General features: G+C 37.4%; 2 protein-coding genes and 1 non-coding gene across 6 annotated transcripts; all 3 read left to right on the top strand.

The window, feature by feature from the left end:
- Positions 1 to 3,230: 3,230 nt before the first annotated feature.
- Positions 3,231 to 4,562, top strand: LOC107912370 (60S ribosomal protein L22-2). Of its 2 annotated transcripts, XM_016840511.2 has the most exons (3): positions 3,231 to 3,334; positions 3,413 to 3,657; positions 4,178 to 4,562. In XM_016840511.2, exons 2-3 carry the CDS (start codon positions 3,428 to 3,430, stop codon positions 4,320 to 4,322), a joined length of 375 nt encoding a protein of 124 aa, XP_016696000.2. In that variant the 5' UTR covers positions 3,231 to 3,334; positions 3,413 to 3,427; the 3' UTR covers positions 4,323 to 4,562. The 2 variants fall into 2 exon arrangements, with proteins under 2 accessions (XP_016696000.2, XP_016695998.2); XM_016840509.2 differs by having other exon boundaries at positions 3,255 to 3,657.
- On the top strand, positions 3,944 to 4,069 carry LOC121223923 (small nucleolar RNA SNORD14). The gene has a single exon (XR_005921389.1). It is a non-coding gene; the product is annotated as a small nucleolar RNA SNORD14 (small nucleolar RNA).
- An 11,436-nt stretch (positions 4,563 to 15,998) lies between the features above and the next one.
- On the top strand, positions 15,999 to 20,086 carry LOC107912368 (magnesium/proton exchanger 1). Of its 3 annotated transcripts, none has more exons than XM_016840505.2 (8): positions 15,999 to 16,754; positions 16,906 to 17,081; positions 17,380 to 17,498; positions 17,575 to 17,735; positions 18,300 to 18,433; positions 18,815 to 19,031; positions 19,133 to 19,262; positions 19,460 to 20,086. In XM_016840505.2, the coding sequence occupies exons 1-8, from the start codon at positions 16,358 to 16,360 to the stop codon at positions 19,803 to 19,805; spliced, it is 1,680 nt and encodes a 559-aa protein (XP_016695994.2). In that variant the 5' UTR covers positions 15,999 to 16,357; the 3' UTR covers positions 19,806 to 20,086. The 3 variants fall into 3 exon arrangements, with proteins under 3 accessions (XP_016695994.2, XP_016695995.2, XP_040961962.1); XM_016840506.2 differs by having other exon boundaries at positions 16,039 to 16,754; positions 17,380 to 17,480; XM_041106028.1 differs by having other exon boundaries at positions 16,039 to 16,754; positions 17,575 to 17,648.
- The last annotated feature ends 1 nt before the right edge of the window (position 20,087 follows it).

Here is a 20,087-nt window from a genome sequence, read left to right as displayed (position 1 = left end):
ACTATTTAATTCATTAAGTTAAGTTCTGTTAGTTTCAAAATCTAATATGTCAAACATATTATCATATGTCATTTTTAATCCATGCAATTTTCAAAATTTTAAAATTACAATACTCATCAAACGATAACAATTAAATTTATTAAGTTAAGTTCTGTTATTTTCAAAATCTAATACATCAAACATATTATTATATATGTAATGCTATGTCAGCTTGTTATTTTTCACGCATTACTCACTAAAAATCTAGTTGACGGATTAACGGCTATCATTTGCATCAAAACTAAAATTTTAAAATTTGAACAATACAAGAACTTAGAAAGATCTAATTGGAGAATATGGATCAAACTACAACTCTAAGGATACTACAAGATTAGTAATTGAATTTAACCAGGCGAATCTAACTGTTACTATTTGGGTCAGGAGTACAAATTTAAAAATTCGAAAACTATAGGAACTAAAATTGACCAATTCAAAAAGCACAGAACTAAAATTAATGAAATTAAAGTACAAAAATAAAGTACATGCACTAATAGTTGAATTTAACCAATATAGTAAATAAATATGCAATGAAAATAAGATTATTTATAAGGTAACTTCTAAGATAAGATATATTTCCGTTCTCTAACCCGGAAAAAGAGTGAAAAAGAAAAAGATATATGGTTGACCATGATCCCTTATACTCGCATCTTATTTCATTTGGAAATTATTTTTTAGTTAATACATTGTACATGGTAGGAAAATAATAATCTACTGGAATGATTCCCTGCTTCAAGTGAGGACAATTTGTTTTGTACAATATCCTATTTTTTTTATAACTAATATACTAATAAATTAATATAATTAATAATTAGTTTGGATCAATTAAAATAATATTTTTTAATTTTTTATAATGATGTTTTAAATAGATTTTAGTTACATTTTTTTAAAATAATTAAAATGTTTATATAAATAATATATTAACTGCTTAAACTTTATTTCAAATATATTTATTTGTATAATATGTTATATAAATTTTTAAAATTAAATTAGTTTTTTTGAAAATAGTTATAAATATAAATAGTTTAAAAATACATGTAAGTAGTTTTAAATTTCTAAGAATTTTTAATTGAAAAACTGTAGTAAGTTTTTAACATATTTCAAACATTTAAGTAATTTTTCTGATAGTTTCAAAAAAGTTATTTCTGTTAAATTAATTTAAATTTTTAAAAATATTAATTAAAATATTGAAAATGTTAAAATAACATTTTTTTTAAACGGTTCTAATTTTCAAATTTATTAAAGGGTTTATGGAAATATGTAAAAGTAATCTACAAAATTATTTTCTTTTTAAATAACATTGTTTATGTGTTAAAAACATTTAACTTTTTTTGGAAGTTTTTTAAACATAAAAAGGAAAAATAAAATAAAATAAAATAAAAACATTGTTTATGGGAAACTTTCATTTATTTTGCAAACTTGTTCAATTTTCGTTATAAATTAGACTCATAAAGTTGTTTTTGAACAAAATCTCACAAATAAGTTAGTAAAAAGTAATGAATAATTTAACATATTATAACTTAAGTTATAGTTTCCATATATTTGCAATAATACTAACGGTCAGTATTTTTAATCAGTTATTAATAATAAATTGATTTTTTCAGAGTGCCAAATAATTAAAATTTTAAAATTTGCCAATATCAATTTAAATAAATGGAATTATAATATTTGTAACGATCCAGTTTTTAGTGGTGTCAAAAATACGGAATTGGGATCCCGTTTCTATAAATCGAGCCTATAAATATTTAATAGAAATATTTACGGAGTTATTATATAAGTGAATTGAATTTTGGATAAGTAATTTAGTCGAAATTGTATTTAATTAAGGTTTAGAGATTAAATTGTAAAGTCCAATCATTATAGATTTTTAAATAAAAAATGAGTTGAGGACTTAAATTGTAATTAACCAAAGGTCTAAAATGGCAATTAGACCATGTAAAATTTAGTGCTAGTGGACGGATGGATTAAAAATGCCATTGGTTTAAATTAAATTAATATTTAATTAATAAAACATGTTTTATTAACTTAATTACATGTATATATAGAAAGTTTGTGGAAGAGAAAGATGAAATTCATCTTTTTCATCTCATCACCGAAAACAAATAAAAACAAATTGTAATTTTTATATTTTTGAGGTCATGGAAGCTTGATTTAACTACCTCATGTATTAATTTGTAAAACTGTTAAAGTTTTAGAAAGTTACCATTGATGATTTTTTTTTTTGAAATTTTAGGTGTTAGATTGATAAATTTTAAGCTTAGATGTGAAAGAGAATTAAATTATAAAACTTAATTGAACTAAATTGGATAAATTGTAAAATTAATTGCAGAAAGAAGAAATAGGAGGTCCCTAATGAGTAATAGTGAAATCGAAAATTAATTTGGAGCTTTAGATAAAAAGTTGGGGTAGTCCCAAATTTAGGGACTGAAATGAATAAATTGTAAAATTTGGATAAATTGATAATTGATTGTGATTTGGTTGAAAATTGACAGCGCCATATGTTTATGCTAATTCGTAGTGTTGTCGAGAGGGAAAGAAAAATTTAAAACCGTTGACGAGTAGTTCGAAATTTTCGATTTATATTTTTATAATTCAAACTACTTAAGTTGTTGCTCTAGCATGATAAGATGTGAATGTAAACTGAGCTTGTTTAGCTGAATTGAATAGGCATAGTAATGTTGGAGATGGTTAAGCCTAATTGTTAAATAGATAAATAGCAGTGTACCAAATACAACAAAATCTGAAAAGGAATATCTAGTCTTTCACTCAATAGATTTTTATTCTATTTTTATATAAGCATTTCCTTTTAAATCTTTAAAACAAATTTATTTTAAACAACTAGAAACTTAAAGATAAAATTGTTGATGGAAGTTGATAAGTTACATGATGCATAAGTAGCAGTCCCAGCAGCCAACATTGTTCCTATCTCTTGTTAATATTGTTTTACCCAGAAAGATGTAATGATGAATATATAAATTAATATTAGTCAGCAATATTTTAATCTTGAGTTTACCATCCTCACCTTAATTTATTATTATCAAATTTTAGTAAAATGGTTAGTGAAGCAAATATGTAAATATAAATTTCTAGTATTTTAATCAAACACGTTCCCATCCGTAATGTTTGGATGTGGAGTTAGATTCAAAGGCTTTTAAATCCAGTTCAATTCTTTTTCCTATTTTAGCCCAAAACATAGACAATCAAAGCCCAATCTCTGAAAACCCTAGCATTTAGCAACCAATATATTTGTTAAACACTCTGGCACTCAAAGCTATTCCACAACACAGAGGCAGCTAAGGTAATCCATCTCTCTCTGCCTTCCGCTTTGTTTTTCCTCCTTCCTTTCTTTCTTGTTGATTTGGCTCAGAAAACTCAGTGAGTTGGTGCGAAGATGAGTCGTGGGGCAGCAGCGGGACCCAAGGGGAAGAAGAAAGGGGCCTCCTTTACCATCGACTGTTCTAAGCCGGTTGAAGATAAGATCATGGACATAGCCTCTCTAGAAAAGTTCCTCCAGGAAAGGATCAAGGTCGGTGGAAAAGCGGGTGCTCTCGGAGATTCCGTCACTGTCACCCACGACAAGAGCAAAATCACTGTCTCCTCCGACTCCAACTTCTCTAAGCGGTACTTTTCCTTTTGGCTTTTGATCTTTTACTGCATTATGAAACCATATGCTTCACTTCTCTGAACTTTTAGCTTTACAATGTATTGAATATTAAGCTGGGAGGGTTGAACTTTTTCATTTTATTGTCCCCAATGGAACTGAATCTTTTGAAGAAATGGCTTTTTGCTTGGTATATAACTTGAATTGAATCCTTTTCGGCAATGGGTTTTGTTTATTACGTTAATTAACTTAACACCTTATATGCTTAGTGTTATGGGTAGAACCATTGTAACTTTTTAATTATGAGGTCAATGATGAACAACTCTTAAGGCTTGTTTCTCAAAACATTCGCAGTGGCCGCCTGAGAGCTTTCGCATTTCGCCGGGCTTGAGAGCTTATGCTGCTTTAATCCTTCCTTGGATGTCTGAGACCTTTCAAATTCAATCTAGTTTTAGGTTGTTTCTTAAAAGGGAAAAAACCATAGATTTTAAAATATTGAGTTTTTCGTTGACTGTTTCATCCACTTTCTGCTTGCTTCAGGTATCTTAAGTACTTGACTAAGAAGTACTTGAAGAAGCACAATGTTCGGGATTGGCTTCGAGTGATTGCTTCCAACAAGGATCGGACTGTTTACGAGCTCCGATACTTCAACATTGCGGAGAATGAGGGTGAGGAGGAAGAGTGAAGACCGGTTCAGCTTTTTCTCTATTCATCACCCCTTTGTTTGATTTATTTGTTATGAGGAACCTAGTTTATCAATTTCAGGTGTCGAATCTTTGGACTTGATTTGGTTGTTTTTTGAACCCTAGTCTGTTTTCAATGAAATTTTGGTTGCTCATAGTAAAACATTATGTTTTCAAAGGCGTTGATTTGGAAGACCCTCTTAATGGAATCAATAAGAGGGAATGTGTTTTTCTTTTCCTAATTGCAATTTGTCTTTCTCTTACAAAATTTTGGTGAGGTCTTAAGTGTGATATTGATAAATGGAATTGTAGTAAAATCATGAAGTGAGCTGTAGGAGTATCAGTGATATGTAAACTAATAAGTTTGGTCGAATGTACTGAAAATCATTGATGAGAAAGATGATTGAGAGGGAAGAGAAGGATTATGATGAGACTGGAGATGGTGTGTTTTGTTTAAGCTTATACTATCTTATTCCCTTCAATTTTTTTTTTTTAGGTTGATGTCATGGTTAGCCCTTTTAAGTTTGTGCAATGGTTCGCCCTTTTAATCATTTGAAATTTGTCATCAAGAGAAAAAGTTGGTTCTTTTAAAGGAAAGAAAAGTTGGGGTGCGCAATGTTAAATTTCGGCTTCGACTTTTATTAGTTTATTTCCTTCAAAAAAGAATGATTAAATAATCAATCATTTCTTTAAATGGAGAATTATTAGATCTCCGCAATAATTTTTACTAAATAATATAAAGATATTTGACTTGAAATTAATTAAGAATGTGAAAATTGGTCTGAAATCATAACTAATATATTGTCGTTATATGTATCACGTTATAAATGGGCAAAGTTTAGATGTCAAACTTTGTATTTTTATCTTTATTAAACTATAAAAATGTTTCTCTCAAATTACATATTTAAAATGTTACATTTTAGTTACTTATGTTATTATTTTGTTATGAAGTAGTCACTCTGCCGTTTAAGTTCCGTTATCTCATTAACGGCAACCCTATTTGGCAGTCTAAATGAGTTTTAAATGTCAACTTAGATATCAAATTGAGAAGTGAATATTTTCTTTCAGTTAAAATGGAAAAGAATACTAAAAAAAGAAGAAGAGACAAACGGTTTTATTTTTTCAGTTTAAGGTGTAATTAATTTAAAATTTTTAATTAATTAAATTTATTTAATTAAAAATCTATTTTTGTCTCAGTTGGACATCTAAGTTGGTATATAAAATCCATTTGGACTGCCTATTGCTGTATGTTAGAGTGATTAAAACATAACATTTCAAACATAACTGACTAAAATACAATTCGAGGTAAACAAAAGTGACTATTTTTATAGTTTATCCTAATTATTATTGACATGTGATAATTAAAATGCCACGTTACTTTCTTTCTACCTAGTTCTTGTTTCAATTCCAAAAGCAGCAGCAGCCATCGCCGAACGGAGATACCGGCGATCCCTCCTCGTTTCACCGGTAGTGTCCGAACGCATTAAATCTTATCAATTCATTTTTTTTTAATCTTTTGATGATATTCTTGAGCTTTTTCTAGTGACTGGAAACATGTGGTGATGCGGGACTAAATTTTGAGCTAAGAACAGAGGAATAGAGTAGGAGAAATTGGAAGAAGAAGATAAGAGAGAGAGATAACAGACAATTTGTTACTGTATTTTTCCTTGAAAAACGCTACCATGCAATACATGCAGAATTTAAAGAAACTATAAACAAGTACGTGGACATTTCTGTTGCAGCCAAAACGCTCCGTTTAAATAATTCAAAACTCGCCGTTTCACTAATGCTCGACTTCTCTGCTAATTAAGTAGCTCGTAACAGTACTTCCTCCTTGCAAGGCAGCCTTGTCCTCAAGGCTGGAAATTAGGAAACTTGCTCTGAAATGTAGTGAAAGACTCCTATGTTGCATCTTCAGGGAAGGAATTTTCCCTCTCCACTAACACCTCCGTTATCGCCTGAGTCCCTCTCTTAACCATCCTTCGGTCTATAATTCGAACAGGTTCCTTTGGCAAAGCTCCATGCTCATCCATCAATGGCAATTGAACCTGTGTTGGAACCGCCCCTACATGTTTCTTTAGTTGAGAAACATGAAATGTCGGATGAATTCTAGATTGCGGTGGAAGTTGCAAAGTATATGCCACAGCTCCGACTTTCTTAATCACCGGAAAAGGACCATAGTATTTAGGGGACAGCTTCTGATTAAGGATTTTCCGAATGGATTGTTGCCTGTATGGTTGTAGGCGTAAATAAACCATGTCCCCCTCTTGAAAGCTTCTATCGGAATGATGTTTGTCGGCCAACTGTTTCATACGAGTCTGCGCCTTCTTAAGACAAAACTGAAGTAGTTGTCGGGCAGCTTCTCTAGCTTGCAAACTGCGATCAACAACAGCCACGCGAGAAACGCCTGCCAAATAAGGCATATGTGTGGGAGGAGGTTGTCCGTATAATGCCTCATATGGGGTAATTTGAATAGCTGAATGATATGAGGAATTGTACCACCACTTAGCTAATGGTAACCAGTAAACCCATTGTGCAGGTGTCTCTCCTGTCATGCATCTTAAATAGTTTTCGAGGCATCGATTAAGGACCTCCATTTGACCATCCGTCTGTGGATGATAGGCTGTGGACAATAGGAGCTTAGTTCCCGATTGTCGGAACAACTCCTACCAGAAGTTACTAGTAAAAATCCGATCCCTGTCTGAAATAATGGATTTGGGCATACCATGCAATTTGTACACTTGCGACAGATATTCATGAGCTACGTCTTTAGCCGTAAACGGATGACTCATCGCTAGAAAATGACCATACTTGGTGAGATGATCGACCACCACAAGGATGGCAGCCTTCTTATTTGAAACTGGTAAACCCTCAATAAAGTCTAAGCTTACTATCGACCAAGCTCGCTCAGGTATCGGTAAGGGTTGTAAAAGGCCAGGAGATGCCACCGATTCACCTTTGCATCTCTGACAAACTGGACACTCACGAATCCACTTCTTAACATCAGTCGTGAGTCCCTTCCAATATAACTGGCTCGATATCCTTCTCTTGGTAACATGCACGCCCGAGTGACCCCCTATGGGACTGGAATGGAAGTGCAAGAACAATTCTCGACGCAGTTGAAGAACTTTGCCTACCATAATCTTCCCTTTACGGAATAAAAATCGACCGTCCCAAAAGTACTTTTGTTGGTGCTGTAACTGAAACTAACAGATTCAGTGCAAACTTGTCAAGCAAGTCTCGAGACTTGCTGAGCAAACAAGAGAATTCGAGCAAGAGAAAGAAAGAAAAGCTAAGAAAAATGAAGAGAAAAATTGATGAACAAACTGAACTTCATTCATAAATTGCATAATGGCACAATGCCAATACATAAACCAAGCACTAAGCTTGTCAAAAACAGCAAATAATTACCTAAACATCACCTACCTCCACTAATGACATGGAAACTTGAAATTTTGGCTTGTAAACTTATACAAAGTTGTGTTTACAGCTCATACATAAGCTAATTACATCAGTCAACAACCTAACTTAGTTAGAAATGAACTAAGATTACATTTCATTGACTAGGAATTACAAAATAAACAAAATAAGCTTGCATCAGCAGCTTCTGCATGACTTGGTCTTCATGGCCTGCATGCTGTCGAGTTTGCTGCGTGCTGAACCAACTTCATCACTCCTCCTTGGTTTGCATGGAGCAAACACCTAGCTTCTTTCTTAGACATTCGAACCTTGTGACACTAAGGGCTTTGGTTAAAATGTCTGCAAGTTGATCCTCTGAATTACAGTGGATCAGCTTTACTTCCTGAGCTTGCTCCATTTCTCGAACAACATGCAACTTGATGCTGAAATGTTTTGTTCTTCCATGGAACACTGGATTTTTAGCAATTGCTACTGCAGATTGGTTGTCACAGAAGATCTCAGTAGCTTCCTCTTGATGCACATTCAAGTCAGCCAATATTTTCCTTAGCCATATGGCTTGGTTGACAGCACTTGCTGTTGCCACATATTCTGCTTCAGCAGTAGATAGAGCTACTAGACTTTGCTTCTTTGAGCTCCAGCAAAACATGGCTGAACCAAGGTTAAAAGCATACCCTGAGGTGCTTTTCATGTCATCTATCGAGCCAGCCCAGTCACTATCAGTGTAGCCAACCAGCTTCAGATTTCCTTCTTTGCTGTACTTCAAACCATAGTTTAAAGTGCGTTTGACATATCTCAGCACTCTCTTTGCAGCTTGGAAATGCTTCTCATTGCAGCAATGCAAGAACCTTGAGAGCAATCCTACAGCATACATGATGTCTGGTCTAGTGGCAGTCAAGTATAGCAAGCAACCAACTAGACTCCTGTAGGTTGTTTCACAAACTTTCTAAAAATCACCTTGGCTCGATAGTTTTTCTCCAACAGCAATAGGTGTTTTAGTTGCCTTGCTGTTTTGCATGGAGAACTTGGTCAGAATATTTGTGGCAAAGCTTCTCTGGCTTAGAAATATCTCATTCTGTACTTGAGACACCTCCATTCCAAGAAAATAAGACATCTCCCCGAGATCAGACATTTCAAACACTTCCTGCATCTTGATCTTGAAATCAACCAGCACTACTCGATCTTCTCCTGTCACCAGAAGGTCATCAACATACAGGGACACTATGAGTTGTATTTGTGTCCTTTGTTTCTTGACATACAGTGTTGGCTCACTCTTACTTCGATCGAATCCCAGATCAGTCAAGTAGCCATCGATTCTGCTATACCAAGCCCTTGGAGCCTGTTTTAATCCATATAGGGCCTTCTTCAGTTTGTAGACCATATGCTCTCTGCCAGCTATTTCAAACCCTTGTGGTTGTTCAACATAGATGTCTTCATCTAAGAAACCATTCAGAAAGGCTGATTTCACATCAAGTTGATGGATTTTCCATTCGAGCTGTGCTGCTAAGGCAATCAGCAGTCTGATGGTGTCGAGCCTGGCCACTGGTGCAAAGGTCTCCAGGTAGTCCAGGCCATACCTCTGACTGAACCCCTTGACAACTAGCCTTGCTTTCAGTTTGTTCAAGGTTCCATCAGCATTGTGCTTGACTTTGTACACCCATTTCACCCCAATCACCTTCCTTTTGACTGGCCTTTCAACCAATTCCCAGGTCTGGTTCTTCTCAATCATGCTGATCTCCTCAGCCATTGCCTGCTTCCACCATTGCTGAGCCTCAGCCTCTTCAAAGTTGCTTGGTTCAGCTATGGCTACATGAGCCCTTTCATAAATCTCAGCCAATGACCTTGTTCCTCTGACTGGTTCATCATTAATATCCATTTCAAGGACATTTTGGTCTGGCTCAGCTTGGTCTGCTGCAAGTTCTTCAGAAACTTCTTCAGGTTCATGTCTTTCCCAGTTCCAACATGACCTCTCATCAAATCCCACATCCCTGCTTACTGACACTTTGTTTGTTGAAGGATCTAAAATCCTATAGCCCTTCTTAACAGTGCTATACCCCACCAAAACACCAGGTCGAGCCCTTTCAGACAATTTGTCCCTTTTAACAGCAGGTACATGTCCATAACAGATGCATCCAAAGACCTTCAGATGAGCCAGTGATGGCTTGAAGCTAAACCAGGCCTCGAATGGGGTCTTTTGATCCAAAGCCTTAGTTGGAAGTCTATTTGAATGTATGTTGCAGTGTTAACTGCTTCTGCCCATAGTGCTTTAGGCAGATTCTTCTGAATCATCAAGCACCTGGCCATATCCATCAAACTCCTATTCTTCCTTTCACTTACCCCATTCTGCTGAGGTGTATATGTGTTGGTAAGTTGATGTTTGATGCCTGCCTTATCACAGAAGGCTTGGAACTGAGCTGAGGTGTACTCAGTCCCATTATCAGACCTTATGGTCTTCACCTTGCAGCCTGTTTCAGTCTCAGCAGCAGTTTTGAACTTCCAAAACATAGTGGCCACCTCTGATTTCTGTTTAAGAAGTAAATCCAGCAATATCTCGAGAAATCATCAATGAACAGTATGAAATACCTGTTTCCACTTAATGACTCAGTCTTCATAGGGCCACACACATCAGTATGCACTAGTTGGAGTTTTTCAGAGGCTCTCCAGGCTTGATTCGAGGGAAATGGGAGTCTGGCCTGCTTTCCTAGCTGACATACTTCACATACATCATCATGGTCCACTGAGTTGATGAAATTTTCAGCCAGGTCCTCTCTGACCATTCAGGCCATCGATCTGAAGTTGGCATGTCCCAGTCTTTGATGCCACAGCTTGGATTCATCTGAAGTGGCTGTGTAGGCAATGTCTGACTTTTTTGTCCATTCAACCACAAAGCTCTTATCAGCCATAGGGATTGCCATCAGTTTGGATCCACTTGGATCACTGATTTGGCACTGGTGGTCTTTAAACACAACTGAATAACCTTTTTCCAGCAACTGAGCTATGCTGAGCAGGTTTCTGTCAATTTCAGGCACCAACAGCACATTTGAAATTACTTTGCTACCTGTAAGGGTGCATATCAGCACATCACCCTTGCCTTCAGCTTGAATAAAATGACCATTTCCTATCTTGACTTTAGTTCTGCAGCTTCTGTCTAAAGACTTGAAGATTGCAGCATCAGGTGTCATGTGGTTGGTGCATCCACTGTCTAGGAACCAACCAGATGAGGACCTTTCCTGAGCAGCTGAGCATGACACAGCAAAAACTTGCTCCTCTTGGTCACTGTCCTCTTTAGCTACTCGAGCCTCAGCTTTCATCTGTTGAAACTGATTCTGCCTCGATTTGGTCTTACTCTTGCAGACTCTCTCAACATGACCCTTCTTCTTACAATGCTGACACACAACATCTGGATTGAACCAGCATTTTTCTTCTGAATGACCAGCCTTTCTGCAGTGCTTGCAAGTCTGACCTTCTCTCCTTGCAGCATCATTCTTTGGCTTGTCTTCCAGGCCTTCTTGCCTTTGTAGGCAGTATTTGTTCTTGCCTGAAAGGCACCTTCTTGGTGCTCCTCCAGTCTGCTTGCTCTCCTCTGCTCTTGAGCATATAGAGCATTGATCAACTCTGTCAGGGAGATGGTGGACAGATCCCTTGAGTCCTCGAGAGATGAGATTTTGCCTCATACCTTTCAGGCAGAGTTGCTATAACATTCTCCACTATCCTAGCTTCATTGAACTGCTCTCCAAGGAGCCTGATGCTGTTAACCACAGCCATAATCCTGTCAGAATATTGCTTGACAGTTTCTTCTTCTTTCATCTTCAAATTCTCGGAATCTCTCCTCAAGTTTAACAACTGTTGCTGCCTTGTCCTCTCTGTCCCTTGAAACTCTTCCTGCAACTTGTCCCAGGCCTGTTTTGGTGATTCACAGGCCATAATCCTTGTGAAAATCACATCAGACACTGAGTTTTGGATGCAAGACATAGCCTTGTACCTCTTGGTCCTTTCATCAGCATGCTGCCTGATCTGAGCCACTGTTGGATTAGCTCTAAGTGGCTCTGGTTCAACATCAGAGTTGACCACCTCCCACAGATCGAAAGCCTGCAGGTAGGTCTTCATTTTTACCACCCATATGTGATAGCCTTCTCCATTGAAGACTTGAGGTGCAGCTGGTGAGAAGCTTGATGAAGCCATGGATTTGTGTAACAGATCCCTTAAGAAATAGGCTCTGATACCAATTGTTGGTGCTGTAACTGAAACTAACAGATTCAGTGCAAACTTGTCAAGCAAGTCTCGAGACTTGCTGAGCAAACAAGAGAATTCGAGCAAGAGAAAGAAAGAAAAGCTAAGAAAACTGAAGAGAAAAATTGATGAACAAACTGAACTTCATTCATAAATTGCATAATGGCACAATGCCAATACATAAACCAAGCACTAAGCTTGTCAAAAACAGCAAATAATTACCTAAACATCACCTACCTCCACTAATGACATGGAAACTTGAAATTTTGGCTTGTAAACTTATACAAAGTTGTGTTTACAGCTCATACATAAGCTAATTACATCAGTCAACAACCTAACTTAGTTAGAAATGAACTAAGATTACATTTCATTGACTAGGAATTACAAAATAAACAAAATAAGCTTGCATCAGCAGCTCCTGCATGACTTGGTCTTCATGGCCTGCATGCTGTCGAGTTTGCTACATGCTGAACCAACTTCATCAACTTTTCATCAGTATTTTGGGCCTGTGAAAGCTTCTGAATAATGCATTGTAACTTGTCATCTAACTTATATGACTGTTGTACCTGCTCCAGGAAACTCGAAATAATGGAACTCGTGGACATCTCGTAGTACTGACAATGATCAGTCTGTGGTTGTCGGGATAGAGCATCCGCAACCCTGTTGTTGATCCCTTTCCTATATGATACTTCAAAATCGTACCCCAACATCTTCGCAACCCATCTTTGCTGAAATGGTGTAACCGCTACTTGGTCAGATAGAAACTTCAAACTCTGGTGATCTGTTCTGATTTTAAAATGTCGGCCGACGAGATAAGGGTGCCATTTCCGAACTGCCAATAGCACAGCCAAAATTTTCTTCTCATATATTGATAAAGCTTGGTGACGTAACCCGAGAGCCTTGCTAAAGAAAGCAATCAGTTTCCCTTGTTGCTGTAAAACTGCTCCAACACTAGCATCTGTATCAACAACAAATTCAAGCTGGAAGTTTGGTAGTGCTAATACAGGAGCTGAACTTATGACTTGTTTAAGTGTTTGGAAAGCTTCTGTAGCTCTGTCCGACCATTCCCATCCATTTTTCTTAAACAGATCAGTGAGTGGACGAGCTAAAATTCCATAATTCTTGATGAATCTCCTGTAATACCCGGTAAGACCAAGGAAGCTGCGCAGCTCCTTCACTGATCGGGGAACAACCCACGCAAGTATACACTCAATTTTTGAGTTATCCATTGAAACAATCCCTTCTCGCAAGACATGACCCAGGTAGTGGACTTGAGAAGATCCAAAACAGTATTTTGATTTTTTTATATACAACTGTTGTTCATGCAAAATCGACATAACTGATCTCAAGTGTTACAAGTGTTCCTCCCAAGACTTTGAATAGACAAGAATGTCATCAAAAAATACAAGCACAGATTTCTGTAACAGGGACTTGAAAACTGAGTTCATGAGGGCTTGGAAGCTTGAGGGAGCATTAGTGAGGCCAAAGGGCATCACTAAAAATTCATAGTGTCCTTCATGTGTCCGAAAAGCTGTTTTATGTATATCCGACTCCCACATACGTATTTGATGGTAACCGGACCTTAAGTCCAATTTAGAAAACACCTTAGCCTCCCCAAATTCATCCAACAATTCTTCAATCACTGGAATGGGGAACTTGTCTTTGACAGTGTGCTGGTTTAACTGTCTGTAGTCCACACATAATCTCCAACTCCCATCCTTCTTCTTGACCATAACAATGGGGGAGGCAAAAGAATTGGTGCTATCACGGATAATACCAGCCTGCAACATTTCTTTAATAAGCTTTTCCATTTCATTTTTTTGAAATGCTGGGTACCGGTAGGGTCGCATCTTGACCACTACTTCTTCATTCATTAAGGGAATCTTGTGATCATGCGCCCTGCAAGGAGGTAACCCTTTGGGAACTTGAAATACGTCATCAAACTCCCGTAACAACTCTTGAAGATGAAACTTATGGTTCTCGTTCTCCTTGTAGTCAGTACCATTTGTTCAGGAGAGCTCAACACTGCTGAAAAAGGACCCATTGATTGTCCAATAACTGCAAAACATCTTGGTTTAGATTCCATCTTACCTGCTGCCAGGGAACCCGGAGCTATGCCTTGGAGGACACAAGACTCCCCTGCTACCTTAAACTGCATTGTGAGGGATCAAAAATTCCACATAATGTCTCCCAAAGTCAATAACCATTGCACTCCCAATACCATATCACATCCTTTCAAGGCTAACACCATGAAATCAGTTGTAAATTTATGGTTCTGTACCTCCCAAGTAATCTCTTTGCACAAACCTCTAGTGAACAAACAGCTCCCATTTGCTACGGAGACTCTCAACTGCTCATGTCGCATCACTGGTAACGATAACCTGTGAACCAATTTTGCATCAACAAAGTTATGGGTACTACCTGAATCAACTAAAATGATAGCCCAGTGAGTCCCCAATTTCGCAGCCATCCGCATGGTGTTGTGTCACTGCATTCCGGTAAGAGCATTAAGCGAAATGGTAGGAGATGTCAGACCCTCCTCATCGACCCCATTTTCCTCTAACTTGTCAGAACACTTCTGAAACTCCTCAATCTCCCCATCAGAATGAGGTTCCAACAAAACTTGATACAGTTGCGACCTCGTGCACTTATGACCTGGGTGATACTTAACCCCACACCAAAAGCAAATGCCCTTCTGTTTCCTTTCAGCCATCACTACTGGAGAAATGGTTCTAGACCCCTGGTGGTTAGCTGAAACCTTAGTAGCCCCCTGATTACCAACTACTGGTCTAGTAGGGAAAGAAGATGGTCTCGATACGGCAGAAGTATTGCTAAAAGTCCTAGATGACTGAACTCCCATAGTGGTCGTAGGTACCCTTCCTGAATGTGACATTAGTATCTCTATCTTTTTAGCCAAATGAAAGGCTTCCATCAGGGTCGATGGTGTAAATAAGTCTAAATAGTGGCCTATTTCTGTTTTCAAGTTTCCCAGAAATATACTGAGAGCATATGATTCCGGTAGGTGTAATTGATTAAGTAAACCTACAAAAAGGTCTTGAAACTGTTCAACCGTACCTTGTTGCTTTAGGTTGACCAATTCCCTTATTGGATCCCCAAAAGTTCCACCCCCAAAACGGTCCTGGAGACTTCTAATATATGCTGGCCAAGCTAACCTTTGCAACCCACCATTGCGTTGAGAGTAAAAATGATGCCACTCTAACGCACGACCCTCTAAGTTTAACATTACCACGCGAACTTTGCTAGCATCAGATATCTCTTCTGCTTCAAAATACTGCTCCAACTTAGTCCACCACCCCCTGAAATCGGTGCCATCAAACTTGGGACATTCTAATCGACTGTGATTAATAGAAACCCCAGCTATATGCGATGACTCTTTCACTTGTTCACCACCCCCATTTGGAGTGACAGTTTCTGCCTGCATCGGAGGAAGATCCATGTTCTTAGGGCCGAAACTTGGAGGAGTGCCCAAAACACCCTTGCCTTTGTCTCCGGAAGCATTTGCCGATGATCCCACTAGTGGTGGTCCAAAGTACTGACTAAGCAAAACTTGAAGATCTCCCTGGAACTCAGTTTTAAAATCCTGTAGCCGCTGTTCCAGCTTTGTTTCCACTCGCGCGATCTCCTCCTGAATCTTGGAAATCTCTTGCTGCATACCCCCTACCTCCTTCTGCAACCTTGTAGAAACTCCGTCACCAACCATGGAAGGGATCGTAAATGGCTCTGATACCTTTGATGCGGGACTAAATTTTGAGCTAAGAACAGAGGAATAGAGTAGGAGAAATTGGAAGAAGAAGATAAGAGAGAGATAACAGACAATTTGTTACTGTATTTTTCCTTGAAAAACGCTACCATGCAATACATGCAGAATTTAAAGAAACTGTAAACAAGTACGTGGACATTTCTGTTGCAGCCAAAACGCTCCGTTTAAATAATTCAAAACTCGCCGTTTTACTAATGCTCGACTTCTCTGCTAATTAAGTAGCTCGTAACATGTGGACAAAACTCGTGTCGTGCCTGCGTATTTTTTTTAATGAGTCTTTTGACTTTTCAAATATACTCTCTTTCCGATTTGTGCCCAAGTTTTTGGATTTCCATTGATATTAATGGAAGTTCGGGTCTTGATTTGTGTATCCTGGTTGTTTCGTGGAGTGTGCTTTTCCATCTAGATTCTCCTTTCTTTGATTCACGGTTTTATTTCAGATTCATATTTGTATGCGGGGGGAACTTTCTAGTGAAAATTGTACTTAAATTGGACTACCTCTTCGCTTCAAATATGAAGCTGTTCTAATTCTTTCACTATCAAATCTTTTTGTTTTGGTGAGCAAAAGAATTCACTAATGCTTCAAGAGTGAACGGATGCTAGGTTAAGATGGTGGCGGTGCCAAAGCAAGTTGCTGGGAACAGCATGTTGGGGAATTCCAGTATTTTGGGGGATGTAAAATGTAATAGTTACTTGCTTTTCCATGGCGAAACTGCGCTTGGGAATGGTTTACGAGGCTTCTTATACTTTCTCGGACTTGCTTATTGCTTCATTGGGTTATCTGCTATAACTGCCCGTTTCTTCCGATCCATGGAGAATATTGTGAAACACTCACGTACTGTTGTAGAGGTAGATCCTCACACTAATACTGAAATTATTAAACAAGAAAAGGTTTGGAATTATGCTACTGCAGACATTACTTTGCTTGCCTTTGGGACTAGCTTCCCTCAAATATCTTTAGCAACTATTGATGCCATTCGAAACATTGGGAACCTCTATGCCGGAGGTTTGTTCTCTCATATGCTCTTTCTTTCGGTTTATTAATTACAACAAATTTCAAATTTGGATATAGGTAGTATTGTTTTAATTAGAACAGATTCCAAAATTGAATAGAGAGCATTTGTCTTGATATTTTGTCAGCTTACTTTAACCTACAGGTTTGGGTCCTGGAACTCTCCTGGGTTCAGCTGCATTCGACCTTTTCCCTATCCATGCTGTTTGTGTTGTAGTTCCAAAAGCTGGAGAGTTGAAAAAAATATCTGATATAGGTGTTTGGCTGGTGGAGCTCTTTTGGTCCTTTTGGGCTTATGCTTGGCTGTACATAATTTTAGAGGTAACTTCAAGTAACTTCTTCTGAAGTAAAGTTTTATGATTTGTATTTTATAGGGATATTTAACTTGTGCTGTTAGCCGAATGTCTTTATCCAAGTTATACTGAGAAGACCTCTAATATGGCCCTTTTAGACTTGTGTTTCTTTGATTTTCAGTAAGTGATGTAAGAAAATTGCTTGCCTTTTGCATAACCTGTGATTAGTTTCACTATTTTTCTGTATGGAGTGTTTACATGCATTACATTAATGGTTCACATCTATGGAGCACTTGCTCATGGATAGGTCGTACTTCATGTTGCAGGTGTGGACACCAAAGGTTGTTACAATTTGGGAGGCCTTATTGACAGTCTTGATGTATGGACTACTGCTCATTCATGCATACGCTCAAGACAAACGCTGGCCGTATATATCTCTGCCCTTGTATGCTCTTCTTCTTCTTCCCCCTATTATTGTCTCGTGCACTGTTATCCTTTTGATTTCTTTTGTTCATGTGAAGAACGAGAGGTGAGAGGCCTGAGGACTGGGTGCCAGCAGAGGTTGCCTCAGTTAACTGTGAGGACGATATCTATGGTGGGTACACTGAGATACTTGCAGTTGAAGAAGACAAAAATGAGGAAATTGTAGATATTTTGTCCTTTCATTCAGAAAAACAAGAACGTAATAACACTCCGTCTGACTCTTGTTGACATTGTTTTGTTTGAGGTCACATGTTATCATTGACTATGATCCTCTAGCAGTCTTTCCCTTGGAAAGTTAATATGAAGTGAAGCTGAATCTACAAAATTAATGTTACACATGATGGAACTTGGACACGCTTAAACAGATTAGTTCATCAAAACTATAATTCAATACATACTTGCTTTCTTCTTCATGCTTATCTGTTCATAATAGAATGAAAGAATGATGAAGTCATAGGGAAGACATGGAAATTAAAGTTTTCAGCTGTAGGTTGGGTAAACCTAAATGAAGAGAGGTCCTAGTAAGCAATGATTCATGGATAACAATGCCGGAAAAGGTCATGATTGTTAAATGCTTCAATGTTGTATTTTTGTGGGCTCAATTGTAGTTTATGTAAATAAGTAATTTTAGATGATCTAATTAGTTCCCACTTATTTACTAAGTAACTTGGTTAAGAGGTTGCCTATAACTACTTTTAATTTTCAGTAGCTTAAGCTGATGATGGATTGATCAGAACTTTCTTAAAAATTCAACTACTTGCAGACTCTATTTATCGAAAGGTGCCTGCAGCGGAAGATTCAGTTGAATCCTCTAACAGACCCTTTCAGAAGGAGATCAATTTAGAAGATCTTCATGTGCTTCAACTCTGGAAAAAACAGTTCATGGATGCACTTACAGTATGTATCTTTACACTGTAACATAAAAATCCTTTATAACTTCTGCTCTTATATTTTATAGTAAATTATTTTTCAATCAATCATTGCAAAATGCAAAGTTCAAAAGAATAAGAAGAAAGAAGAGGAAACGATCCATTATTGTAGTGACTACTTCAGCCTCTCTTCTCTCTATAGAAGTTGGAATGTAACATTTCTACATGAAGCTCCCTTGATTTTTTTTCCTTTTTAAGTAAATCTTGCTTAGTTTGAACTTTGAATTAGTACTTTAAGTTTCTTGGAGCTTATGCATATTAGATTTGGACGTTGTACTTCTTTGATCTAAGCTTATTAGCAATAATCCAATAAATGATGGTGGTGAATAATTCCTTATTTCTTAAACAGTTGGAAAGCCCTGAATCTAGGAAATTAAACAATGCGCATCTTCGGGTGGCAAGAATACTTTGGCAGTCACTACTTGCACCATGGAGACTACTGTTTGCCTTTGTACCTCCTTATCAAATTGCCCATGGATGGATTGCCTTCATTTGCTCTCTACTTTTCATCAGTGGAATAGCTTACATTGTTACAGAGCTGACTGATATTATAAGCTGCGTCACAGGTCTTCCCTCCTTGCCAAAAATTGATTTTTACTAGTATTATAGCTATTGCTATTGGTTATCAAGTGAAATTATCCCTTTTCTCATTGATATTTTATTACAGGGATAAATGCTTATGTCATAGCATTTACAGCATTGGCTGCTGGAACATCATGGCCAGATTTAGTGGCAAGTAAGATTGCTGCTGAACGTCAGTTAACAGCTGACTCTGCTATTGCAAATATTACTTGCAGGTATATCTCATGGAATCTCATCTTTTAACCATACTTCAAAATCTTTCAAAGAGGAGTATCGTATAGCAACAGAGATCAGTTGATTAGTATAAATACCAAATGGCCAAATCCTATGAAGCTGGTACCATATGAGTCCTCAATTTAAGAGCAAGAAGGTTGCCTTGCTGCTGATTTTCTGATATTTGTTGTGGTTGCAGTAACTCGGTGAACATTTACGTAGGCATCGGCATCCCATGGCTGATAAATACTGCATACAATTTCATTACATATGGAGAACCATTGAGGATAGAAAATGCGGAGGGACTGGGGTTCACTTTGATGGTGTTCTTCTCAACTTCCGTGGGTTGCATTTCGGTTTTGGTGGTTAGGCGTCTGATACTGGGCGCAGAGCTTGGAGGTCCTAGGTTTTGGGCCTGGGTTACTAGTGTTTTCTTTATGTTGCTTTGGCTTATATTTGTGGTGCTACCTTCCCTTAGAGTTTCTGGCGTCATAAAATATGACATTTATTTATATATACTTGATTTAGTTTTTCCCTCTACTTAGGTCCTTTTAGCATGATTTTTTTTTGGTTTTGGCCCCAATTATTTGCATTTTTATAGATTGGTTTTGCCCCTACTCATACAGCTATTTGCTTTGTATTCCCATGTCCATTTCATGGAGATCCATGGGTGCTTTCTCAATAATAGTCTCCAGGATGAACTCAGACCCTATAATAGTTTTTTCATTTTTAAACCAGCACTTACTAGTATTATTGTACTTGTAATTTCTAGTCTCTCTGTTTCCCTTTTTAAGGATATCCGAATCAAACTCAGTTTTAGTTTTTCT

This window comes from Gossypium hirsutum, chromosome D11 (genome assembly GCF_007990345.1).
Source record: "Gossypium hirsutum isolate 1008001.06 chromosome D11, Gossypium_hirsutum_v2.1, whole genome shotgun sequence".
Taxonomy (NCBI): Eukaryota; Viridiplantae; Streptophyta; class Magnoliopsida; order Malvales; family Malvaceae; genus Gossypium; species Gossypium hirsutum.
This window is presented reverse-complemented; position numbering and strand designations above follow the sequence as displayed.